General features: G+C 54.1%; 8 protein-coding genes across 8 annotated transcripts; 4 read left to right on the forward strand and 4 right to left on the reverse strand.

Annotated features, from left to right (window-relative positions):
- Positions 1 to 8: 8 nt before the first annotated feature.
- On the reverse strand, positions 9 to 1,814 carry GLRG_09414 (major facilitator superfamily transporter; the record flags this gene model as incomplete). Its single annotated transcript, XM_008100099.1, has 2 exons — positions 9 to 1,209; positions 1,312 to 1,814. 2 exons carry the CDS (start codon positions 1,812 to 1,814, stop codon positions 9 to 11), a joined length of 1,704 nt encoding a protein of 567 aa, XP_008098290.1.
- A 1,344-nt stretch (positions 1,815 to 3,158) lies between these two features.
- GLRG_09415 (FAD dependent oxidoreductase) lies at positions 3,159 to 4,601 on the forward strand (the record flags this gene model as incomplete). Its single annotated transcript, XM_008100100.1, has 3 exons — positions 3,159 to 3,963; positions 4,043 to 4,283; positions 4,358 to 4,601. The coding sequence occupies 3 exons, from the start codon at positions 3,159 to 3,161 to the stop codon at positions 4,599 to 4,601; spliced, it is 1,290 nt and encodes a 429-aa protein (XP_008098291.1).
- A 1,145-nt stretch (positions 4,602 to 5,746) lies between these two features.
- Positions 5,747 to 6,688, reverse strand: GLRG_09416 (heterokaryon incompatibility protein; the record flags this gene model as incomplete). Its single annotated transcript, XM_008100101.1, has 1 exon — positions 5,747 to 6,688. The coding sequence occupies one exon, from the start codon at positions 6,686 to 6,688 to the stop codon at positions 5,747 to 5,749; it is 942 nt and encodes a 313-aa protein (XP_008098292.1).
- A 1,437-nt stretch (positions 6,689 to 8,125) lies between these two features.
- GLRG_09417 (amidohydrolase) lies at positions 8,126 to 9,307 on the forward strand (the record flags this gene model as incomplete). Its single annotated transcript, XM_008100102.1, has 2 exons — positions 8,126 to 8,302; positions 8,369 to 9,307. The coding sequence occupies 2 exons, from the start codon at positions 8,126 to 8,128 to the stop codon at positions 9,305 to 9,307; spliced, it is 1,116 nt and encodes a 371-aa protein (XP_008098293.1).
- Positions 9,308 to 11,049: 1,742 nt separating this feature from the next.
- Positions 11,050 to 13,517, reverse strand: GLRG_09418 (uncharacterized protein; the record flags this gene model as incomplete). Its single annotated transcript, XM_008100103.1, has 5 exons — positions 11,050 to 11,623; positions 11,677 to 12,039; positions 12,103 to 12,428; positions 12,493 to 13,014; positions 13,212 to 13,517. The coding sequence occupies 5 exons, from the start codon at positions 13,515 to 13,517 to the stop codon at positions 11,050 to 11,052; spliced, it is 2,091 nt and encodes a 696-aa protein (XP_008098294.1).
- A 3,107-nt stretch (positions 13,518 to 16,624) lies between these two features.
- Positions 16,625 to 17,566, forward strand: GLRG_09419 (carbonic anhydrase; the record flags this gene model as incomplete). Its single annotated transcript, XM_008100104.1, has 2 exons — positions 16,625 to 16,796; positions 16,860 to 17,566. The coding sequence occupies 2 exons, from the start codon at positions 16,625 to 16,627 to the stop codon at positions 17,564 to 17,566; spliced, it is 879 nt and encodes a 292-aa protein (XP_008098295.1).
- A 1,446-nt stretch (positions 17,567 to 19,012) lies between these two features.
- Positions 19,013 to 20,183, forward strand: GLRG_09420 (uncharacterized protein; the record flags this gene model as incomplete). Its single annotated transcript, XM_008100105.1, has 2 exons — positions 19,013 to 19,704; positions 19,766 to 20,183. The coding sequence occupies 2 exons, from the start codon at positions 19,013 to 19,015 to the stop codon at positions 20,181 to 20,183; spliced, it is 1,110 nt and encodes a 369-aa protein (XP_008098296.1).
- Positions 20,184 to 21,022: 839 nt separating this feature from the next.
- On the reverse strand, positions 21,023 to 21,244 carry GLRG_09421 (uncharacterized protein; the record flags this gene model as incomplete). The annotated part of the gene is made up of 1 exon (XM_008100106.1): positions 21,023 to 21,244. One exon carries the CDS (start codon positions 21,242 to 21,244, stop codon positions 21,023 to 21,025), a length of 222 nt encoding a protein of 73 aa, XP_008098297.1.
- Positions 21,245 to 22,401: the final 1,157 nt, after the last annotated feature.

Consider the following 22,401-nt stretch of genomic DNA (forward strand, 5'->3'; position numbering starts at 1 on the left):
CAGTGGTCTTATACAGATCTTTCCCGGACTGGTGTAGCATCTCGCGGCTCATCTCCTGCGACGGGCTTGTAACCCACTATCTCAATGCCATCATCACTTTCCAGGTGGGTGGGGTCGTTCTCCTTTGGTACTTTCACAAGCATCAGCGCCGCCCAGGTTCCCGTGGCCAAGAAGAAGACGTAAAACCAAGGGAGACCCTTCCACCCTCCCTTCTTCTCCATCCCGACCGAGAATGCCCAGGCGAGCACCGGGCCGCCGAGCGGCGACCCGAGGGTGTCGGCCATGCTGGCCAGGGCGTACAACCGCGACGTGTGCTCCGGGTCGACGAACCCGGTGATGAGCGCGCGCGAGACGGGGAAGCTGGCGGAGCCGAGCGTGGTGACCACGAGGCCGGCCGCGAAGACGACGACATCGCGGCTGAGGCCCCCGATCAGGGCGCCGCTGGCAATCATAAAGTACGACACCCTGGCAAGGAGCGCGTCCTTGCCGCAGCCGGTGCGGCGGAAGCGGCCCCGGGGGTCGGTGATGGCCCGTGACAGCCACGGCAGGGCGAGGAGGACGGCGAGGTGGCCCAGCTCCAGTGGTGACATGAGGAAGGTCGTCTGCGCCAGCGTCCAGCCAAAGTACTTGCTTATGTACTGCGGGAGCGTCTGGCCGTGCGATGCGCCGAGCGGGCCCTGCACGAGCGACGGCGCCAGGCAGAGCATGACGTTGCGATCCCGGAGGATGCCGACCGACTCCCGCACCTCGTGCAGCCCGTTGTCCAGCGCCTCGCCCACCGCGGCGCCGAGGGAGAGCCGCTCCCGGGGCGGCGACCCGGCCGACCGGCCGCGGAGGGTCTCGGGCAGCAGCATCATGAGGAGCAAGATGACGGGCACGACGAGGAACATTACGCGGATCGGCGCCCAGGGCCCGTGCCGCTCCATCATGAAGCCCGCCGTCACGGGCCCCAGCAGGCCGCCGGTCACGGCGCCGACGGAGAGGAAGACGAAGTTGGAGGCGCGGTCCTTGGCGGTGCTGACGTCGGCGGCCATGGCGTAGAGGTTGTTGAAGAAGACGACGACGCCGCCGCCGACGAGGAAGAAGAGGATCCCGACGAGGATGAGGTAGATGCTGGCCTCCGGGAAGCGGGCGAGGAAGAGGAGGGGCCAGATGACGGCGCCCAACGTGCCGGTGTAGGCGAGGAGCATGCCCGCCTTGCGTCCGATCCTGTTGGATTTCATATCCCCCCCCTGTCAGCCAGTCTCCGACATGCACACACACACACACACACACATACCATGACTGAGTTTGGAAAGAGAAAACACTCACCTATCAGACAGGACGCCGTAGGGGAACGCGACGGTCATGTTGACGACGGCGCCGAAGAGGGACTGCCAGCCTTGCAGCCACGCAAGGTCCCTCTGCACCTCGTCGACCTTGCACTTCATCTCGGGGATCCGCGCCTCCGGGCCCAGCCGGTAGTGCTGATGGCAGATGTGGTCCTCGATGAGGCGCATGATGGGCATCATCTGGATCGCGAGCTTGTACGAGACGGTGAACTTGAGCAGCGCCAGCACCAGGATGACGGCGCGCGGCGAGGTGGCCCGGAAGGGCGTCAGCAGCCCGTCGAGCCCCCGGAAGCCCGCCCGCAGGCCGCCCCCGACAAGGCGGAAGAGGACGCCGACCCGTCCGCGGGCCGAGAACCGTCGCGGTGAGCGGAACGAGCCGCAGAACAAGTCCGGGTCGTCCGCCCCCGGGAGGTCGTCCTCATGAACCGGGTAAGCACTAAGGACGTATTCGTCGGCCTTTAGCCCGTCGGATGGACGTGTCATCGTGCTGCTGCTCTCCTGACAATCTGTCCTGGCTTGCTCTTCCTTGCTTTTTACTCAGTGCCTTTGGTCTGGAAGGGGGTGAATGAGTACCATCGGCAACGGCTGTTTTGGGACCTAGGGAGAGCAAGAAATACGAGAGGGACCGGAAACGGACTCCCGGTCCTGTCGGACAAGGTCCAGTCCGCCAAGGGAGGGCTCCTACATAACGATGCTGACGAATATATGAGCGTGTTTCAGCCGAAGCGTGCTTCGCCCGGCGCCCGGGATCGCACTGGAATGCGAGATTGACGAGCTTGTGAGGGCTGTTATCACAGTACCTTATCAAAGCTGACTCGGACGCCTGACACAGTCGCCTGTTGAAGTAATCTCTTAACAGACCCTTGCTAGAGCATCTGTGAATAAGCTCTAGTGCTGCCGCGTATCCATTAGTGAAGCACTCAGTTTCTTACTTTAGCAGGGGAGCAGCAAGCTCGCTCTATCAACACAGGGTTCCCCCAGTGTTGGCGGAGCGTCTTGCGACTCGCACGCAGCGCCTGATCCAATTCGCAATGAAAGAGTTACCATGAGCGTGGAACCATCTCATGTTCGGGGGGTCTTGAAAGTGGTTAACGCAGCCGAGAATGAGCAGAGGATATAGTTTACTGTTCTGCGGCATTCATGACCCCGTATCGGCAAATGAGTATCGGAAATAGATATGCCTGCTGTGCTGATCAACATCGGCACAAATCAAGCAGCGGCCATGCCTGTGGACCGATCCCATTTCACCCAATGTTCAAGTTCCCCTTTATTTAGCTTTGAATTCAGCAGAACCGTAACACCTCCAACATCCTTGTAACCAAGCTGGCGGTGCATGAACGTAGCGAAATGCTACTTTTCACAGCGAACCAAACAGCCAATTCCATTTAGAGAGTGGACTGATTCATACTATGCAAAGAGCCCGACTTTATAAGTTTTTGGTTTCCCCCCCCCTCTCCGTGGACTTCCTTCATTATCGATTGAATTCCTCCGGCTGATCGATGTATCATGGACGACCATCTGTTGGGCGGTCAAGCAGAAGCTGTGGCGTATTCCACTCATAGCAGGATTATGGCTTGAAGTATCGACACAACACCGCTCACACAAGCTATTTAGAAAATCCTCTGCCACTCTCTGATATGCGGAGAAGCTACCGCGGCGCCAATTGAGTGCCGAGTTGATCACATGACGCGAGGACATAAGACGGGGACAGGAGTGCGGGCAGCATCCCGACAACGGCGATAAGGACCGAGCTGCTCTTCATCGTATCGTGAATAGAGGATTGGATTTGACTTTGACCGTTTGACTGCATTCTACAAAAGACACACGATGACTGAAACAAAGAGCAACTCGTACCTGATCGTCGGCGCCGGCGTCTTCGGGGCTTCCACGGCCCTACATCTCATCAGGGCGCGCCCGGACGCAGGCGTGACCCTCGTCGACCGCAACGCCTTCGACGCCCCCGTCCGCGTCGCCGCCTCCTGGGACTGGAACAAGGTCGTCCGCGCCGACTACGTCGATATCGAGTATATGCGTCTAACCCTCGAGGCCAAGAAGTACTGGGCCGAGGACCCCCTCTGGAAGCCCTTCTACCACGAGAGCGGCGTCTACTGGGTCTCGCCGAGCAACTTTGCGCAGCAGATGCAGGCGAACTACAGGAAGCTCGGCGTCGAGTCGGGACTCTCCTCGCTCTCGGTGGAGGAGGCCAGAAAGGAGTACGCAGGCATCTTCGCGGACTCGGACTTCACCGACGTCGACGAGGTCTTTGTGAATAGGAACAGCGGGTGGGGCGAGGCCAAGGAGGCGCTGCAGAGGACGATCGAGGAGGCCGTGAGGCTGGGCGTCGAGTACGTCGAGACCGAGGTCGCCAGGCTCGAGTTCAACGCCGCAGGCGCCGCGACGGGTGTGCAGACGGCCGGCGGCGAGAGCATCAGGGCGGCCCACGTCATCCTGTCGACGGGCGCGTACACGGCCAAGCTGCTGGCCGACAGCGCTCCCGAGCGGGCTGAGCTCCATGCCGGCGACAGATTCGTTGCTGCTGCTGTGACGGAGGGATTCACGCCCGTCACCGGAGAGAACGCCAAGGATTTATACGACGGGCCGGTCGGCATCTCAACGGTGCCGCCTTCAAGAGGTGCGTCTCTGATCACAACAGTAGCAAATCGTAGCCCCCTTTTCTGCGGACTGTGCCCCCCCCTCTGACACCGCTTCAGGCGCCAGCAACGGGAGCGTCCCGCACTCAAAAGACAAGACGCTCAAGTTCTGGGGCCAGATCATCTTCAGGAACACGCAGCCGCACCCGAACGGAGACCGGTTCTCCGCGCCCCCGCCGGCCTCGGACTACGCGCAGTTCGACGTCCCCAAGACGCTGAGGGACGACGTGGACTACGCGGGGAAAAGCCTCTTTGGCAAAGGCAGCGCCGGCTTCAAGAACGAGAACTACCGCATCTGCTGGTAAGTAGTACCTACGCCATCGGGAGCCCGTCAAAAACATGAGAAATGTACTTACACGTGCACCCGGGGAACAGGGAGGCCGTGACGCCCGACGAAGACTTCATCATCTCCCCGCACTCGGCGAGCAAAAACCTCTACGTCGCCACCTGCGGGTCCTTCCACGGCTGGAAGTTCTTGCCCATCTTGGGCAAGTATGTTGTGCAGATGCTGGACGGGTCTCTCGAAGAGACTCTGGCCAAGAAGTGGTCGTGGGATCGGGTTTTGCCTCCCCCTACTCACAGAACCTGGCCGAGGAAAGAGCTCAGTGATTTCGAGTAAGCCCTGGGAGTCATAGAAAAGAGCCAGAGGTTAGATCCTCGAGGAAGCACGTGCGCTGAACCCTGTAGTCAGGTCAAGCATTGGCTTCGAGAAAGTCAACTCACCGAATCTATATATATGTTGTCTCTGAAGCTCATACAGCTGGTTGGTTCACCTACATATGACTTCATGATCTGCGCTGATTGGTATACATTCATCTCTTCAGTCGGCTGTCCAAGATTCTCATCTACTGACGCCCATGTTCCTCACCGAATTGTCATTTCTTCATAACCAACCGCACCGTCACGCGCCTCTCGTGCGTGGCATGGGCCTACCAACTGACTCGCGTCGCCGTCTCCCGGTGGCCTGGCCACGAAGGGAACGTCGAGGCCCTCTATCCTAACCACTCGGTCCCCAGTCATAGTTGCCTCCGGGGCGAGCCCGAGAAACCCTGCGTCCGTGACGAAAAAACGCCGCCCGTGGCATGTGGTGAACATCTCTTCGGGCCGGCACCTCGTGCTAGGCGGCGCACAAGCAAATATGTTCCTCAGCAATACCGTCCTCACGTAAACGGAGTCTTCGGAGTCAGTACAGGCGAGCGGACTGATTGGCCTCTGGCGGTAGTATTCTCGGACTCCCTGGACCGCCTCCATCATTACGTTCTCCATCATTACGGTCTCCATCACCCATGAGTCTCCCGGCAACCAGTCAAACAAGGCTTTGATGAACGGTGAGAGTTCTCTTAATGATGGTTGAAGATGCCATGGCTCGCATATGCTCTCCCACTGCTCCAGGGGTAAATAATTGGCGTATATGTCGCACAATTCGCCCAACTTGACGATCGTCCCAGTCGTTACAGCGCGGACGTAGAGCTGTGTACTCTGGCTTCCTTCTGAGGTGGTGTACTCTGAAAATCTCCACGGCCTATGGCCGGCTCCGTCGGCCGTCATCTCTGTAATAAGGTTGCTGCTAGCATCGTGAATATGCATCGTTGTCCACTTTCCTGCTGCCATCGGCGGCATAATACCACGGGACGACCGTAAGTCATGCGTGCTCCAGTCTGGGGCCCACGTCGGCAGTCCTGGTACTTAAGTCGGGGTTACGACGCTGCAGAGAACGTTCAGTCCGAGGGCGTCGATAAGAGCTTGACCGAGCTAGGTGAACGTCTAGGCGGGCGAGCGGCTGTAGTCTCCCTTCGGAATAGCAAAGAGTGCATGTTTCCTCTTTCCAGCATCGACTGTCCAGTTTCGCCGCTTGTCTTCCCGGTCTAGCAGCGGAAGGACTGCGTAGAGCTTGTCCCTTGCATCGGTGGCCTCGAGGTATCTCGTTTTCTGCAAGATGTTCAGCAGACGCACAGGATAGGGCGGTACCCATGTTTCCTGCCGCATCTCGCCCTTGTTCGCCTGGGTCACCGCGTACGGAGGTGGTTCGGCTCGGGAGTCATTATCGACCATGTACCGTAACTCGTCGAATGCCTCCCAACTGACCTCTCTGGTCCCGAAAACAACAGTCGCTCTACTTGCCCGCTGAATCTCTTGCAAGACCCACGTGCGCTCGAACCACGGCCACCGCAGCAGCGACGGAATCGATCCTGGTACAGTTTGAAAAGCCGAAGCCAGCAAGTATTCTTGAGATTCGCCTAGCCAGTCCATGGCGTCGTCGCTGTTCTCGGCCTCACTGCTCTCGCCCAGATATACAACCACGCTTGAAGCCTTGCTGTATGTCCGCGGCATCAGACCCGACTGATGGTTTCTCTCTGGCACAGCAGACTGATCGATGCAGATGGCGTCAATCCATAACATCCGCTGCTTCGTTGGGAGTCGCAGGCGCCTCAACGCAGCCGCGCAGCTGCGGGTGACAGACAGGGGCGTCATCGAAGAGGTATTGCCACGCGACGCGAAAGCGACGACATTGATGATCTCGGTCTGTTTAGAATCCCCCCATGCGTACGAGAGAGCTTCATATTGCGGGCAACGGTGCAGACTAGACGTAAGGAGGTGAACGGTGATCGGGGCACCACGCTCCCCGGGCTGAACCTTGACGAGCCGAAACGCGTCTTTCAGGTCCGGTTTCTCGCCGGGATAGCTGTAGCTCTCTGCGGCATCCATGTGGAGAGCTTGCAACCGCAAAGTGCCTGCTTCGGTGGTAAGATCAGCCGCGCGTGCACAGGGGTAAGCTTGATTTCTGGGAGGTGAATCACAAGTGTAGGAAGATCTTTTGCGATGGTTTGGCTTGCACTGGCGTACAAAAGATCTTTTCACCAGTGTAAAGGCAAGGGGACGATGTTTTTCCAACGGACGTGATTCGTTCTCCTTAGCTGGACGTAGGAGTTAGCATCGGGCAGCAACAAACCCCGGTCATGCATGGATTATCTAAAGACTATTCGAAGCAATTGGAGCTAAGCTGCTTACATCCGCTCGCCCGGACTGCCATGGTGGAAAGCTTGTCTTACAAGGCTATGGGGAGCTGATGGCAGGAATGAAGACGACGTGGGCGCCCTCATGCAACGGCTAACAAGGGCTATCTAGGCAACGGGAATGGTTGGCAAAAAGTCGCCTCATCTCTAAGCCAAGACCAAGGCGGCGCCGTTGCAAGCTAAAATACAAAAGTCCCTCATTTCGGGCATACTCGGGCGAGCTGCCCACTCCTAATTCAACACAGGATTTGCTGTGACACGCCACAATACAAGCCAAAAGATTGTTTCCGCCTCTTCGGTTGATTAGTGTTAGCTCGATGTGGAAGATGTCTAGGACGATCAGCATCCTCTTCCTGCGCCTTGCCATATTTCCATATCCCGCGCCTATGGCCTTGCATGCCTGAAATTGTGGGAGCTTATTCGAGCCATGTTTATTCATTTCGTTAGGTCCTTATGTACTGATACTTTGCTGGAATGACTCCGATGCCTTGCGAAGCCTCGAGGACGTACAGTACACTCCTTATTTTTCATTAGAATAGAACAAACGCCCACGAACACTTCATGGTCACGTAACAGATCTCCTGGAGAAGGGTTTTCTATAATTGAAAATGATTGACAAGATCCAGGTCTTGGGCTGTAGTCGCCAAGTATTCTATACTATCTAGAGCATAAAAAGCTTTGTTCATATTCGCGTCTAGTATGAGTGTAACACCTGGCGCGTATGTACCACTTCCGTGCAGATGGGATGTATAAAAACCCAAGAAATATAATCCTGTTTACTACCGTTTTTGAGCGGACAATAGTTCGTATACGGAAAAGAAAAGAGGAAAGGGATCGACAGAAGTTGGCCTCACGGTCCCCCATGTTAGTGCCATATACCCGCGTTAGCTGCAGTCATGCTCACACTTTGTGGCGCTTCGCCCATCTTCCCGTCCAGGGAAGTGCAAATTCTTGAACGAGATCGTGTCTTGGGCTGACGTAGCGGCGCAAGAAGCCGTCCCAAGAGGGAAATAAACTTTGGACACTATAATTCGCGTTGTGATACTTAAGTGGTCGACATTCCCGTCGGCAAGACAGGTTTCTCTCAACCACCAGATCCACCTTCGACCCCGGCTCCGGACTGACGATCATGAAACCTACGCTCTTCTTCGGATGCTTCTTGGCCATAGAGGCCGCCGCGAGCTGCTCGTGGAAGCCGTCGACGGTCAAGATAGACACACACTCGCACTTCCTCCCCGACTTCTACGCCCAAGCGCTACGGGATGCCGGGCATCTGCCCGGCCCCGATGGGATGCCCAGTATACCTGTAGGTTTCCTCCTCACCAACAACCGGCACAAGTAAACCCTTGCATCTCTGACTGTGGGCCGAAAGGAATGGTCGCCCGAGGCGCACCTCTCGTTCATGGAATCGCAAAACATTGAAAAGTCCTACCTGTCCATCTCCAGCCCGGGCGTCTACCTGTCCGTGCCGTCGCGCCCCGCGACGGAACAGGCAATCTCGCTCGCGCGCAGGGTCAACGAGTACGCTTCGCGCTTGAAGGCCGAGTACCCGGACAAATTCGGCTTCTTCGCCTCTCTCCCCCTGCCCGACGTGGCCGCGTCCGTCGACGAGATCACCTACTGCTTCACCAAGCTGGACCCGAAGCCCGACGGCGTCGTGCTCATGTCCAACGCGTACGGGCTGTACTTTGGCGACCCGGCCATGGACCCGGTGTACAAGGCGCTCGACGCCCTCAACGCGACCGTCTTCGAGCACCCCGCCGTCCCGTGCACCGAGCACAACCATCAGCAGTTCCAGATCGACGGGCCCGACCCCGGCATCACGCCCGAGAAGTGGCTGGCCCTCAACAGGCCGATCGACGCGCGGATGGGGCGGGCGCCGACGCTCGACTTCCCCTTCGAGACGGCCCGCACCTTCGCCGACCTGTTCTACTCGACGGTGCCGACCAGGTTCCCCTCCATCGAGTGGATCATGCCGCACGCCGGCGGCGCCCTCATTCCGACGATTGATCGGATCGTCGGCTTCAGCACGCCCGAGCTCAACCTGACGGAGGCGTCGATGAAGGCCACCCTCGAGCGCAGCTTCTACTTCGATCTCGCCGGCCCGTGGCCCGTCACGTCGGCCATCCCGGCGCTGATGCGCTGGGTAAGCCATGAGAAAATCGTGTGGGGGAGCGACGTGCCTTTCACCCCGTGGGCCGTGGCGAAGGTCGGGGCTGCCAAGTTCGATATTGGAGTAGCGAAGGTCTTCAACAGTACGGATGACGCCCAAGACGTCAGGAGGTGCAACGCCGCAAGGCTATTTGGATGATAACACTTTACCTCGGATGCATCATGGCTTGGGCATAGCAGAGAAATGCCCAAGTAACCGGATCACTTACGCCTTGAATATTGTAAAAGAAAAGTGAGAAAAAGGAGTAGGATAGATGAGAGACTATTGCAGAGTAACAACACTTACCTAGTGCTGGAACCTTGGCGGTATACGATTCGTGTACGACAATCATAGCAAATACCATAGCAAATTGCCACGGTGTAATATCGACGGCAATGTTTGAGAAACGACACACTGAATGGGAATGTATTCGATAGCTGAAAAAGTCGATCCAGTGCGCCAAGTCAGAACACGATACAAGATCGCACTGGCACACAATCTTATTGACAAGTATGTGTCCCACAAACGCCACAGTGATAGTGGAGAGAAGAGGGGGGAAAAAAAAGACTTGGATAGTTCCTTTCGAGAGAAGCTAGGAAATCTTATGGTACTTTCGGGGCTTGTCCGTCATCCGTTACCCCAAGGACCATCCGATTCCGAAGCTTCCGGAAAGTTTACTCAGTATACCGGCTGCTGACCTTCCGGATGTTCTGGAAGCTGGTCATCTCCAGACCATTTACTGCTTGCGGAAGCGCCTGGGCCCTCGAAATGCCGTCGTCCCCGTCAACATGATCTAATTACTTAAAGAAGTACAGTCAGCAGCGCCTTGCTGCCGACGAACTGCTCTTAGACAATCGACGTGTTTTGCAAGAGGCCAAAAAGACTTGCACCCCAGCAGGGACAAGAACGATTGAGATCCTGTATGGGTACATGTATGCGGCACACTAAAACGCTGACGACTATGGCATGATGAGGACTTTGGCCTTGGAACCAGTCAACCGTGTTGAGTATATGCTCAGCTAGTGGGACAGACCTAAATAGTCCATTATATTCCAAGGCTATGCCCTGACTGTGAAGCTTCTGTACGTAATGTCGCGATCAACTTGCCGTCAGGGGGCAGAGTGCTATTACACTCGAGCTGGCAATTTCAATAACTCATCCCAATTGTAATAATAGATATATTATATAAGCCTGCCCGGCTGAGACAATGACAAGTACAATCACTGTAGCTCTCGCTTGCTGCTTGCTGCCTTAATAGAGAACCGAAATGGTTCGACTTTTACTGCTGGGAATAGCTCTCAGCATCTCCCTAGTCAACGCAGCTTATAGTCCCGGAGGTTGTATTTAATCGTAATGAGTAGTAAAAGGGATACTATATTCTACGGTAGATCTTCTTAGACCCTTGCCCTTACTAACAGCGTTTATTACCTAGTTAATCATATACTTGATATACTAGACTATAATAATAAAAATCAGCTAGCCTAAAAAGATAAGGCTATTTAGATAATAACTATAGAAAAAGTGATGATAGTTTGAAGTTAGAGGTAGTGGCTGGGGATAAGGAATTTTTAGGTGTTCCTGATGTAGGTGCTTTGACTTGGACAACATTCATCTTCCCCTTCGCCTACTTTTCCTTGGCATCTACCACGGCGTTAAACGATCTCATCATCATCATCATCAAGTGTAGGATAGATTCGTGATGGGTATCTTTTAGTTTAAATTTCAGGACCCATCATTCATATACGGATGATATGCGGCTTTCTCAGCAAAGAGTCCGTTCTGGTACTCAAAGCTGCACCTGCAGACACCCAAAACCAACGGCCCAACGACCCAACACGCTCATGATTATTAAAAGCAAACCATTTTGATGTGCAACTCAACGCCCGCTCAACGACTCCGAATTAAGGCTGTCTGCCACTGTTGACGGCCCACTTCTCGACCAGAGCCCATAGCTCGGCGCCGCCATCTCCAGATCCGCCAGAACTCTGGTCGTCCTCGGCCAACAGAGCTTTGATCTCTTCTCTGTCGGGCACAATGTAACTCGGGGGCTTCGTCCCGGTCTCCTGGACCGCCAGTTTGACCCACGGGTCAAGAAACTGCTTTGCCGAGGCGGGGATGTCCTGCTTCATCGCCCACGCCATGGCTTGGAGCGCTTGTAAAAGGTACATGGACATGCGGACAACGCGGGCCGAGAGGCCGCCGACCCTGCAAAGACGCGTGAATAGGTCGTTTGTCGCAGCGTGGTCATCGTTTAGAAACGGCATCAAGTTCTGCATCGCCACAAAGACTTGTCGGGTGATGAAAGAGTGGATGGTGAATCGTAGTAGGAACGCTTCTGCAAGGGTGGTGTCGGATACACAGTGTTGCAGGATTAGGGATTTCACAGTGGCAGACGGCCCAGTAAAAGGCCCGTCAAACTTTGTTGATGGGTGGAGAGGTTGCAGCAGAATGTATGCGATTTCATTTTCATGCATCCTGGATAAAGTCAGCAACTTGAAGAGTCTCGGCGTGAATTAGCATAGGCTTACCTGAGGAAGCATGTGCTGGGAGTGAAGTTGTATTCCATCTGGAAACGGTCAGGCAGCGCTTTCCTAAACTCCCGCAACCTACAGTACCAGTGCTTCCTCCGTCTAATGTCTTCTATGCTGCCCTTTATGGTGCTGCCAGAAGTCAGGTACTGCATGATGTCGTACTGCAAGCATGCGAGGCTTGTATTAACTGTTGCTATCCCTGGGACGATTGGCAGTTGTGTTTTTGATTCCATGTATGGCCGCCCTAGGACGTCGACGTTGCCCCTTGGCTCGGTTGCGTCTTTGCCATAATTATCGAATAATTTCGGTATCGTTGGAGGTGGGATATCGGCAACTGAACTGTAGAAGTACGAAATGCGGCTATGCCCAAGATCAGCATGCATAGCGACGATATGGCCAACGGGAGGATGGAGTGAATCTCACCTCTCCATTAGAAAGATGGCCCATACCGCCTTTGAAATGCATAGCATCTCTCTAGCATCGACGGGGTCATCTTTGTTGAGCATGGCGAACCTCCGGTCAGGTTTGAAGCGCTTGTACCGCTCCCAGGCCATGAAGCGGTACATCTTGGCGCTGCTCTCGTCTCCGGCGATACTCGCCGACCAATCCACAAGGACAAGGGCGAGAATGGTGGGTATTGTTGCTCGTCCATGACTCTTCTCCACCAGCTGCATGACCTCGTCCCGAAACGTCTTGCACAGGTCTCGGCCTGTGATGGTGCTGAACTGTTTGGCGCTTTCAAGGAATGGCTGTCGAGCGGAAACGGTCAGCATACTAAGATGATGGACAGCCCGAGAAGGATTCGAGACTCACTGCTCGGACTGCACAGATGGCGTTGACCAGGATGGGCGAGCACCACTTGGCTTCCTTGATGCTGCCGGCGCGCATGTCGTCTATAAACAGGGTCTGCTCGATGGCCGGGAAACAGCTGACGTTTTCCCAATTGAAAAAGTCGGTGACGAGCTCCGACACAAGACCATCATCGGCGACGGTGGTCCAGGGTTTCGCGGGGACTCGGATCAGGCTGCTTTGGAGAGCCCTCTCGTCGAGTTTGGTCAGCCTCATGTCGCGTGTCCTGTCGTTTGTCGCCGGGACGGGCAGCAGAATTTCTGCCTGGCGGATGGACTCCAAGACCCTAATGGGGTCTCCAGAAGCCCTGATGCGTCTGAAGATTTCCTTTGCCTCATCCTCGGACTTGGTGCAGACCATGCGGAACAGGTCTCTGTACTGGGCATTTTCGGTCTCCAAGACACTGGCTTTGCGCTTGAGCGCAAGGCTCACGGTCTCGCCCTGGTTCGCTTCATAATGGCAGTCGACGCCTCTCTTGGAGCAGTGCTGGCACTTTGGGCGTTGGCCATCGCACTGGATAATGGGAAAAGAAGAAGAAACATCAGCCTTGGGATGCGGGTAGCGCGCAAGCAGGATGCTACGATAGCGCGGGACGAGAATGGGGGGGTGTGTCTCTCGTGTAAATGCTGGTTTTCTTATTGGTGTCTTTTTTTTTGTTGTGGAAAAAAAAGGCAGTATCTCACCTTGGCCTTTCTCCGTCGACAGTTATCGCAAGCGACAGCAATGACTTGTCGCTTGGAGGCAGCACGCGGCTTCGGGTCGGCCGAGGATGAGTCGTCACTCTGACTTCTGCTCTCCGTGCTTGTGCTTGGGTCGTTGACAGAGCCGTCGCTGCTCCCTCGTCCGGCCGAGTCGTGGCCCGAGGTCGAGGGCTGCTGGGCTACTACAGCTGCCGGCGCTGCTGTTGCGGCCGTCGGTGGAAGAGAACCGAGAGATTGAGCGCCCGGGGCGGGAAGAATGACGCGACGACGCTTCGGGGGTAGCGACATGAGATTGAACCGAAGTGGCCGAGTGCGGTGCTTTTTGTCGTTGGATTTCGTCTCTTGGGTACGGAGTAGCTAGCAGGTATAGTATGTGAACGAGACGATGCGTGGCCTCTCTTGGGCGGTAATAGTAGTGGTGTTTAGCACTTGCAATAGGGATATTTAGCCCCCGTCTCCTTGGTTCAAAGGGGGGCGGAAGTAATAGAGCATGGGCCAGTCTTGCTGACGGAGGGGAAATTGAATGGATTGGATTTTGCTTGTGCTTGCGGCGCGTAAAGCAGAGCAGAGCAGACAAGAGCAGCAGCAGCAGCAGCACCTTCCTCTCGCCTCAGGTCCACTGATGCTCGTTACCTTCCCTCGACTTGGTTGGGAAAGTGCGATCTCGATCAGTGGGAACGTCCCCCCCCGGTCGGAAAACTCCGTCACGTGGGGGGGGGGGGCACAAAAAGGCTCCTGTCATTGGTCAACAAAAACCGTTCAGCCAATGGGAGCGTGTCGGAGCTTGCTCCTTCAGTCCGGTGGGCTTCCCAGGTGACCCCCTCCACCAACGAAAAGATGGGAAAGAGCTAAAAAGCGAGGGGAAGGGAGTATGGGAAAGTATGCTGGTGGCGCCGAATCCGGTACTGACCGGAGCTGGCTCCTTCCTCGGACACGGAATGAAGCAATTGAAAATTCCAACATTGAAAGAAAAGGAACAGAAAAACAGGACAGAGTTTAAGAAAAAATCAAAAACGCCCATGAGGTCAACAAGCCAAGGGTCACACACACACACACACACACACACACATTACCCATTTTGTCTGTCCCTTGTATGTGCTCCATCGGAAGCTGAACCTGATAACCTTGGGACCGGTCTGGCCCAGTCTAGACCCCTCGCCTATTGGGCAACACCGACTCATGAAAGATGACGAGGCCGTATCACGATCCCGTCCTACCCAGGGCTGAAACGGAAGCGACTATTCGCCCTGTTCAATTCCACGATGGTCTTCAACTTACCATACCCCCTTTCAGTCAACCACTTCTTGACGAGCTTGACGAGGGTATCCGTGTACTATTCCGGTCTCGCCGACGTCCAACAAGAAACCCAAATGTGTTGCTCTCGCCCTTCTGTCGACGATATACGGAGTATGCGAATTGGCATTGAGCGACTCCCCACCAGACTGCCGATCGGAACTCGGAAGCCGGGCGTGAAGTCCCTCGGCCGTGTTCGTGCTGTGCTTTGGCTGTCGGAGAAGAGCCTCTGGGAGGCATTGCTTTTCAATGATATTGCGTCCCCTCATTTTCGTCTCCTGTCGTCTCTTCAACAGAAACGTCAATTCCGCATCCACCTAGCACACTACTCCGGTTTCCCTATATGAGCATTGTGAATGGATGCGGGATGGGCTAGCCCCGCACTCGCCTTTCAGCGCACGCCCATATAATATTCAACACTACTCAGCACGACCAAGTTATAGGCATCCCTGTATCTCGCTGGTCCACTATCTGCTCGGACGAACTCCGAACCGGAAGCATAGTTGATCCAACCAACCATATTGGCCCAGTTTCCTCAAAAGCGTAGCAGCCTGCGCCTAAGCCTATCCGGCCGGCTCGTTACGAAGCTAGCTTAAGGATCGACCGCATAGAAGACAGGCCGCACAGCTTACTTGTTCACCCGCAGCAGTCGGGCCGGCATCTGTGCTTCATCTGCTTCGCCTCGGTCTCCTTCGTTCGGTCGTCCTCGGTGTATAGTACGCAACCCTCTCCGGGTGGCTGCCGAACGTTGGGATAGTTCAGTGCCGGGATCGCCTCCGTCTATGCCACTGCAGTCGTTCGATTTGTGCGCATTGTTCAGGGTCCCTATCCTTCTTTCATCCCAAGGTCATGGGTGTGACTCGAATCGGGCTCCTGTTAAGCCACATGGCGCGGAATGGATACCACCGCAACTACGGATGTGTTTTCCTCACAAGAGCGCCCGAAGCCCCATATGGATCCTTGAAAATCTCCCACACGGCTTTTATCACCGAAACCTTCCTGATCTTGTCGTCGCGGCATAGGCAATCATGGAGCTGGACCACCTTCCCCTCTCTTAGACCGACGAGCTCGTCTAGGAGACGGAGGAGAGCGACGCGACGAGCCCGCCGAACGGCAATGTCGGCTCATTCCGGCGAGTTCGCGTCCCCGGTAAAAGAATCGTCGTCGTGTCCCGGTCTGGGTAGGACTGACTGGCTGCCACCAAGGAAGAACGGCAGCTATGCACCAGTTCGATGCAACCGCCTCGAGGGACTGGGATGTCGAGCACACTGTAGCTCACGACTTGAGAGTAATCGCATTTCGTAGTCACTAGTCTATTCGATTGGCCAGAACTCTCGATCTCATCAAGGTATGCACTTTACATGACATTTTCCTTGCCACTTCGCATCTCTCTTCCTGACTTGTGATTGACGGCTTCGAGCTGTTGCCCTGTGCGAGGTACCCCGCAAAGCAACTTACCGCTCATCAAAAATGATACAGAAGCTCGAATTTCCCATGCTGGTCTCGGCCACGGAGAGGAGTAGGTTGACGACTATCTCAGTGTTTGTCCCGAGCTTCCGGTTCACGTTTTTGGTTTCTGTGCCTCGCAATAAAATGCTGACAGGCTGCTCCGGAGTGTGTGGCAATGGCATGTTATCAGGAAGGTTGCGCGCAAAAGATTCTGCGGACAAGATGCAAAGTTTGGGTAACGGCTATTTATAGCCCCCCCGAGTCTAAGACCCTCTGATTAGTATATGAAAAAGGCAGTTCAAAGTTTTGGAGTTCTCATAAGGGTTTTTCTTTCCCTCTTTTTCAATGTGTTTTATTTTTATTTCTACTTTTCCGCTTCTTTCAGTCTGCTAGCTGGGCTCGGCTGCCGGCTCCTAGACACCTCTCCCCACAATGGATTTAGACTCGCCCGATGCTCTGGAAGAGCCGCTGCAAACGAAAACGAGCCAGAATCAAGGCCGTCGCCTTTGGACATGCGCATGGTCGGTTCATAATCTTCGTTGGAACTATAAATGGCACAAGGTCCCTTGCGGGACGTGACAGAAATCAACGACCAAACTCTGCCAGTCCCCGTTCACGCGTTGCCTTTCTGTCAAAAGGTTTACCTCGCCATTATGATCGCGCAGTCTTTCGTCAGCTTCTTGCTTCTGGTACCTCACGTCCTTGCCTGCGCAGGACACGGAAACCACTATGAACCCGGCGACAGGAGGCGCAAGGTGTCAGGTCCTGAGACCTTATCCGATTGGGCGTATGAGGCCTCTTTCAACTGGGGCCGTATTAACCCCAGTGAGTTTGGCTCGAGTTAGCGACGAGGACCTCCCCCGGGCCAGTGTGCTGACTCGGCGGCAGACTACAGCTTGTGCCAAACGGGCACGCAGCAGTCGCCTATCGCGCTCAGTCTGAACAACGGACTAGCCTTGGACTACAAGATCAAGTTCGCCTACTCAAACGAGACGACGGGCAACTTCTACAACTGGGGCTACGGCCCCGCCTTCACCGTCACACACCCCGAGGGGGTCTTCACCGGCAACCCGTCCTTCACCTACGACAACACGACGGTCTATCTGAAGGGCTGGCACATCCACTCGCCAGCGGACCACCCGGTCAACGGCGGCAGGTCCAAGGCGGAGCTGCACCTCGTCCACGTCGACGCCCGAGGCCACGACAAGGCCGTGCTGGCCATCCGGCTCGACCCTGGCAACGCCCACAACAAAGACGCCTTCTTCGGCCAGCTCCCGCCGATGATTGGCTTCAATGATGCGGGGGTGCAGCAGCGGATCAGCGTGGACCACACCCTGGCCCTCGACAGCGTGCTACTCTTCAACGAGTTCTGGACGTACCAAGGCAGCCTGACGAGCCCGCCTTGCCACGAAGGCATCCGCTGGTTCGTCGCCCGCCAAGTCATGTACATGGGCGTCGATCAGATGAGGAGCGTCCTGGGTGCAAGCACCTATAGCGCGAGGGCCGAACAAGAGGTTTGGCAGCACTGCATCAACGAGGAGGGGGGGGCGAAGTTCTTAGGCCCAGGGTGTGGCCAAGGACCTAGACAGAGATAGTTACTGGGACCGCGGGTGTGGCTGTGTGGCTTAAAAGGCAGCGGCGGAAAGCTTGGGGACCAAGCTGAAGCCCATGATCGTCGCGACGACAGCTCTCTACTGAAGAGGGGGCTGGCGCGGCTTATTTTCCGGGTTTTGTAAACGCCATTTGATACCACTTAGATCTCATTTGTTCAAGCTGAAATAAGATGTTAGCGATTCGATTGCATTAACTAGGCCAGATGATTGTTCATTTGAGCTTAATCATTTATCCATCTCCGGCCCACCGGGGTGTTTTGTTTCTTTTTTTAACGGGAAATACACCGACTGTTCATTTTCCAAGGTTCTCTGGAAATACTCCGTATAGTGATAATCAAAGCTGACCCGAAAAAAGTGCCTCGCAAGGTAGGGGAATGCCGACAACTAGTCATGAGCCGCGGGGACCCCGGGCTCATTTTGCCCACCTACAGCTTGACTTCTTTTGGCTCTGACGAGGGGGTTACCTACAGCTTCTCCGCATGCCTGATCCCAGTGTAGTAGATAGCTCTATGCAAGTCGTTCCGGGAGAACCTTCGTCCGTCTGGATTGCGGTTCATTGAAGAGCTCCCCGACGTGGGTGGCACGCCAAACCCTTCCTCAACCAAGATTCAAAACCCCCACCCTTATGGGAGCTATCAAGTGCAGCAAGGACATGGAGGGCTCAATCATCAGATCTCTCTAGGTAGGAATTCACGCTAGGCACTTACCGCACTTTACGACCCCCAACAATCGGCTGGCCAAAAGCGAATTAACATATTGTTTGGAGCAGAGACACGCTGACGGCTAATTGGGTCGGCTCGGAAAACGCCAGCCTCTCCGCATGTCGATTGTTGATCCCTCAAGCATAGCCCTGTCCAGCGCAATCACCGTGGCTGAGAAGCAAGCCGGGCCTGCTTGGCAATTGGGACGAACCACTGTTGTTGGTCCGTTCCCTGGCCCGCCCAGACTTGGCAAATGCACATTCGTATAATTAGTATGACCGCGTAATGATAACCCCCCTCCTCTTCCCCTCTGGTAGGTATACCTATGGCTTTGCACTGCATTGTGGAGTTGTAATAGCGCAGAGTTTTGCAGGAGAGGGGAATAGAGGTACAGATGCAAGACCGCTCCCCCTCGTGAGGTCGCACATATACAGTGGAAACAGGGGAAACAGGGGAGGGCGACGTCAATCACGGAATATGACGGGTAATATTGACGTAGGTAGCTGTATCTTGGGTCAGATAGCCGGTTAACCCCAAGGAGCCGCGTAGTTCCCACGCCGGGACTGACTTGCATTGAGTTGGGCTTCTCCTGCACAATTTCCCCACGGAGCTGAACAATCAAATGTCTGTCATCCCGCACCTCTTCAAATGACTTGGATGCGCGTTTGGAAAACTGATGTAAAATAAGCGTCAACTTGAATCGGACCCTACTACCCTGCCCGTCCCGATGCGCTCCGAATCTGCTTCCGCCTTCGGGTTACTGGCCGGCGTCCTGGTTGCTACCGGCCCGGCCGCAGCCCGGCCGGATGTCTACGCCCGATCACAACAGATACGACGACAAAACGAGAGAGAATGCTCCGAAGACCTCGAAGACATTCTGGACAATGCGCCGACAACGTCAATGCCATGGCGTGCCACCGCCTGCGACTACACGTCAACGCTCTCGGGCGCCGAGCTATCGGCTACCTATGCGTCCTTTAGGAGCCGGATGTCCTCCTGGTACACCGACGACCTAGACGATATCACAAAGCTAGAAGCCAGCTGCACACAATACGCATCCATTTTCAGCCAGATCCGGTACTGCTACGTGACCGGGCCAGTCCCGACCGCCACCACGGCGACGCCGACATCATCAAGAGTGGTGACCACCACCAGCACAGGTGCCGGAGGCATTACGACTGCGACCGTTACAACTACAGCGACGCCCGACGGAGATAGGGGGATGGACGACGGGGCGAAAGCCGGTCTCGCCATCGGGGTGGTTCTCGCCGTCCTCTTGCTCATGTTCATAGGATACAAGACGCTCATGAAGTACCGGGCGAAACGACTAGACGCCGCCGCCGCACCGGCAAACAAGGACGCGGGGCCGGAGATGGGCGCCGCCGGAGCAATGGGAGCGGCGGCGGCGGCGGCTGCCAAGTCCGGATCCCAACACCCCCACGGTGCACGCGTACAAGTCGGAGCTCGACGGCGAGCCGAGGCCCGTCCCCCAACTGGACTCGAGTTCGCTGTCGGAGCTCGACCCGGCGGCGGCGGTCGCGGTCCCGCGGACGACCGGCGTGCACCGGCACTTCGCCGAGCTGGACCCCCACTCCGAGACCCAGCTTAGCGAGCTCCCGGCGGACAACTACGACCCGACGCTCGACGCGGGCTCGCCGCCGCCCGCGTACGTCTCGCCGGTGACGGACTCGGGGGCCCGCGACACGCTCTGCTCGGTCGTCTCGCCGGTGTCGCCGGACTCGAGCACCATATCGTCACGCCATGGCCTGGGGATATCATCGACCATCTCGGAAGGGGATGCGCTGCCGAATGCTAACGGGGATGCGGGGGCTGTTACGAATCAAACTTCGACAGTACAGCAGGGGTTCGGGCGGGGGTGGTTGCCGAAAGAAGGCTGAGGTCTGGGAAGGGGTGGGTGAATCAGAGTTGCGGCTTACGAGAGGCAGGCTTCACACAGTGACGATTTTATATTCTTCTTCTTCTCTCTTTTTTTTTCTCAGTCATGGACAGAAAAGAAGCGTGACTGTAAGCATGGGTGTATTATTATAACCAGAACCCCACCGGGAAGTCGCTTCATGATCTACTACAAGTGACTTTAGATACCCTTCCGACGGATATATAGACTGCTCGAATACACGATGTGAGAACATCTTATCAACAGGTGGCGCAACCATCCGTAACAGGGTGACAAGGACTGCAGTGTTGTTGCCGCTGGGGATAATACTTTGCGGCTGACTGTGCCCACTCCCATTTGATGTTTACCAAGATCTCAGGATTAACAGAAATGTTCCAAGGACTTGGCAGCCATGACTAATATTTCCACCGGCCCGGTACTCACAACAACAATTCGAAAACGATCCTCGGATACCCGATATAATCTATTACGACCGTATAGGTGCGTGGAATCGTTTCTGCAAGACGAATATCAAGTGGCTAAAATGTTTGCTACACATGTTTGTTCATCCCCTGGCCATCATAGTCCCAATAATACTCTCATCGCCTCATATCAATACGTGTATAATATCAATGATAAACTCCGATTTCACCACAATGGCAAACTGTTGGATAGCTCCACAACTAAAGGACAGTACTACTGGCAGTGGCAATTCCATGGGTGCCGTGATCCATCTGTTCAGTAGGCCGGGTTATCCGGAGGAGTGGTGGCTGTTGATTTGGCGCACACAAAGGTTGAGACGGTGGTCGGCACAGTCGCATGGATGTAGATGACGTGCGGGATCTACGGTCTGATACCACCCCACCCGGGAGCGAGCTTCGTGGTTGAAGTAATGTGGTCGCAGCCGTAGCAGTCGGTGGGTTTCGCGACGGTGACAGTCCTGTCGTAGACCGTGATAGTGGTTGTTGGTTTCCAGTCACCGGTGAAGCCAACGTCAAGGTAAGTGACCGTCGTCGTGCATTCGCCTGGCTCTGTTGGCGTGGCCTGAGCCTTGGGGTGTGGCATCGCGGCGGCTGTAGCAGCAAGGGCCAGAATTATTAGAGGCAGGGATAGTATTAAGTAAAGGAGTTAGCAATAGGCGTAGTTAGGGTTTAATTATAATAATTATTCTAATATACCTCCTCTAACCCCTATCTTCTATAGAGTTTTCCCCTTTTATTATTCCTTTAGTAACTAGTTTATCTAGTCTTAGTCCTACTTTAGTGCCCCCCTAGGGCCCTACTCTAGGCACCTAATATAATCCCCCCCCTCTAAGGTCCTGCCTTTAGGACCTTAAGTAGGCTATTTACTAGTAGCCCCCCTATTAGCTACTTAGACTATTTAATAGCTAAGCCTTACGCCTAACTCCTAATCTCTTAGGGCCTTAAGCTAGCTACTTACTAGTAGTCCTCCTATTAGCTACTTAGACTATCTAATAGCTAAGCCTTACGCCTTATACTTATTTTTTAGTATCTTAAGAGATATTTAAGAACGCTTACTAGGCTTAGTAAGCTACTAAATAAGTAGTTATCTCCTTAGCTAACTATTTACTTTTAGCCTTATTTTTATATTATTATATTCTAACTAGGCTTTAACTACTACCCCCTTAGTGTAGTTTAGTCTTTTAGCTTAAAGTATAAGTCTTATATTACTTTACTTAGTAAGGGACTACTTATTTTATAATAAGAATACTTTATTTACTTATAATACCTTTTAATACTTTTTATTAACTAGGCCTTATAGTACCCTCTTAAGTATTATATACTTTTTATTATTTTTATTATTATAATATTTAGCTTTTTTATTAACTATTTATTAAGCTTTAAGTTATATTACTTTTATAATAAGAGAAAATCTTTATTTTACTTTTTATAGTTAGTACTAGTAACTTTTTAGTCTTAGCTAGCTTTTCTTACTAAGGCTTATTTAGTCTTAACTTTATAAGCTTAAATTATTAGTATAACTAGTCTTTTTTTTAATACTAACTTAAAATAAGTAATTTAAATTAACTTAGGTTTTTATTAATTTCTTTATTACTTATTTTTTTTTATAATACCTTTATATTATTATTATTTTTTTTACTACTACTATTACTACTATTACTTAGTAGTAATAGTAATAATAATAATACTAGTAATAATATTAGTACTACTAGCTTTTTTACTACTACTATTATATTTACT

Source organism: Colletotrichum graminicola (assembly GCF_000149035.1).
Source record: "Colletotrichum graminicola M1.001 genomic scaffold supercont1.48, whole genome shotgun sequence".
In the NCBI taxonomy this organism is placed as follows: Eukaryota; Fungi; Ascomycota; class Sordariomycetes; order Glomerellales; family Glomerellaceae; genus Colletotrichum; species Colletotrichum graminicola.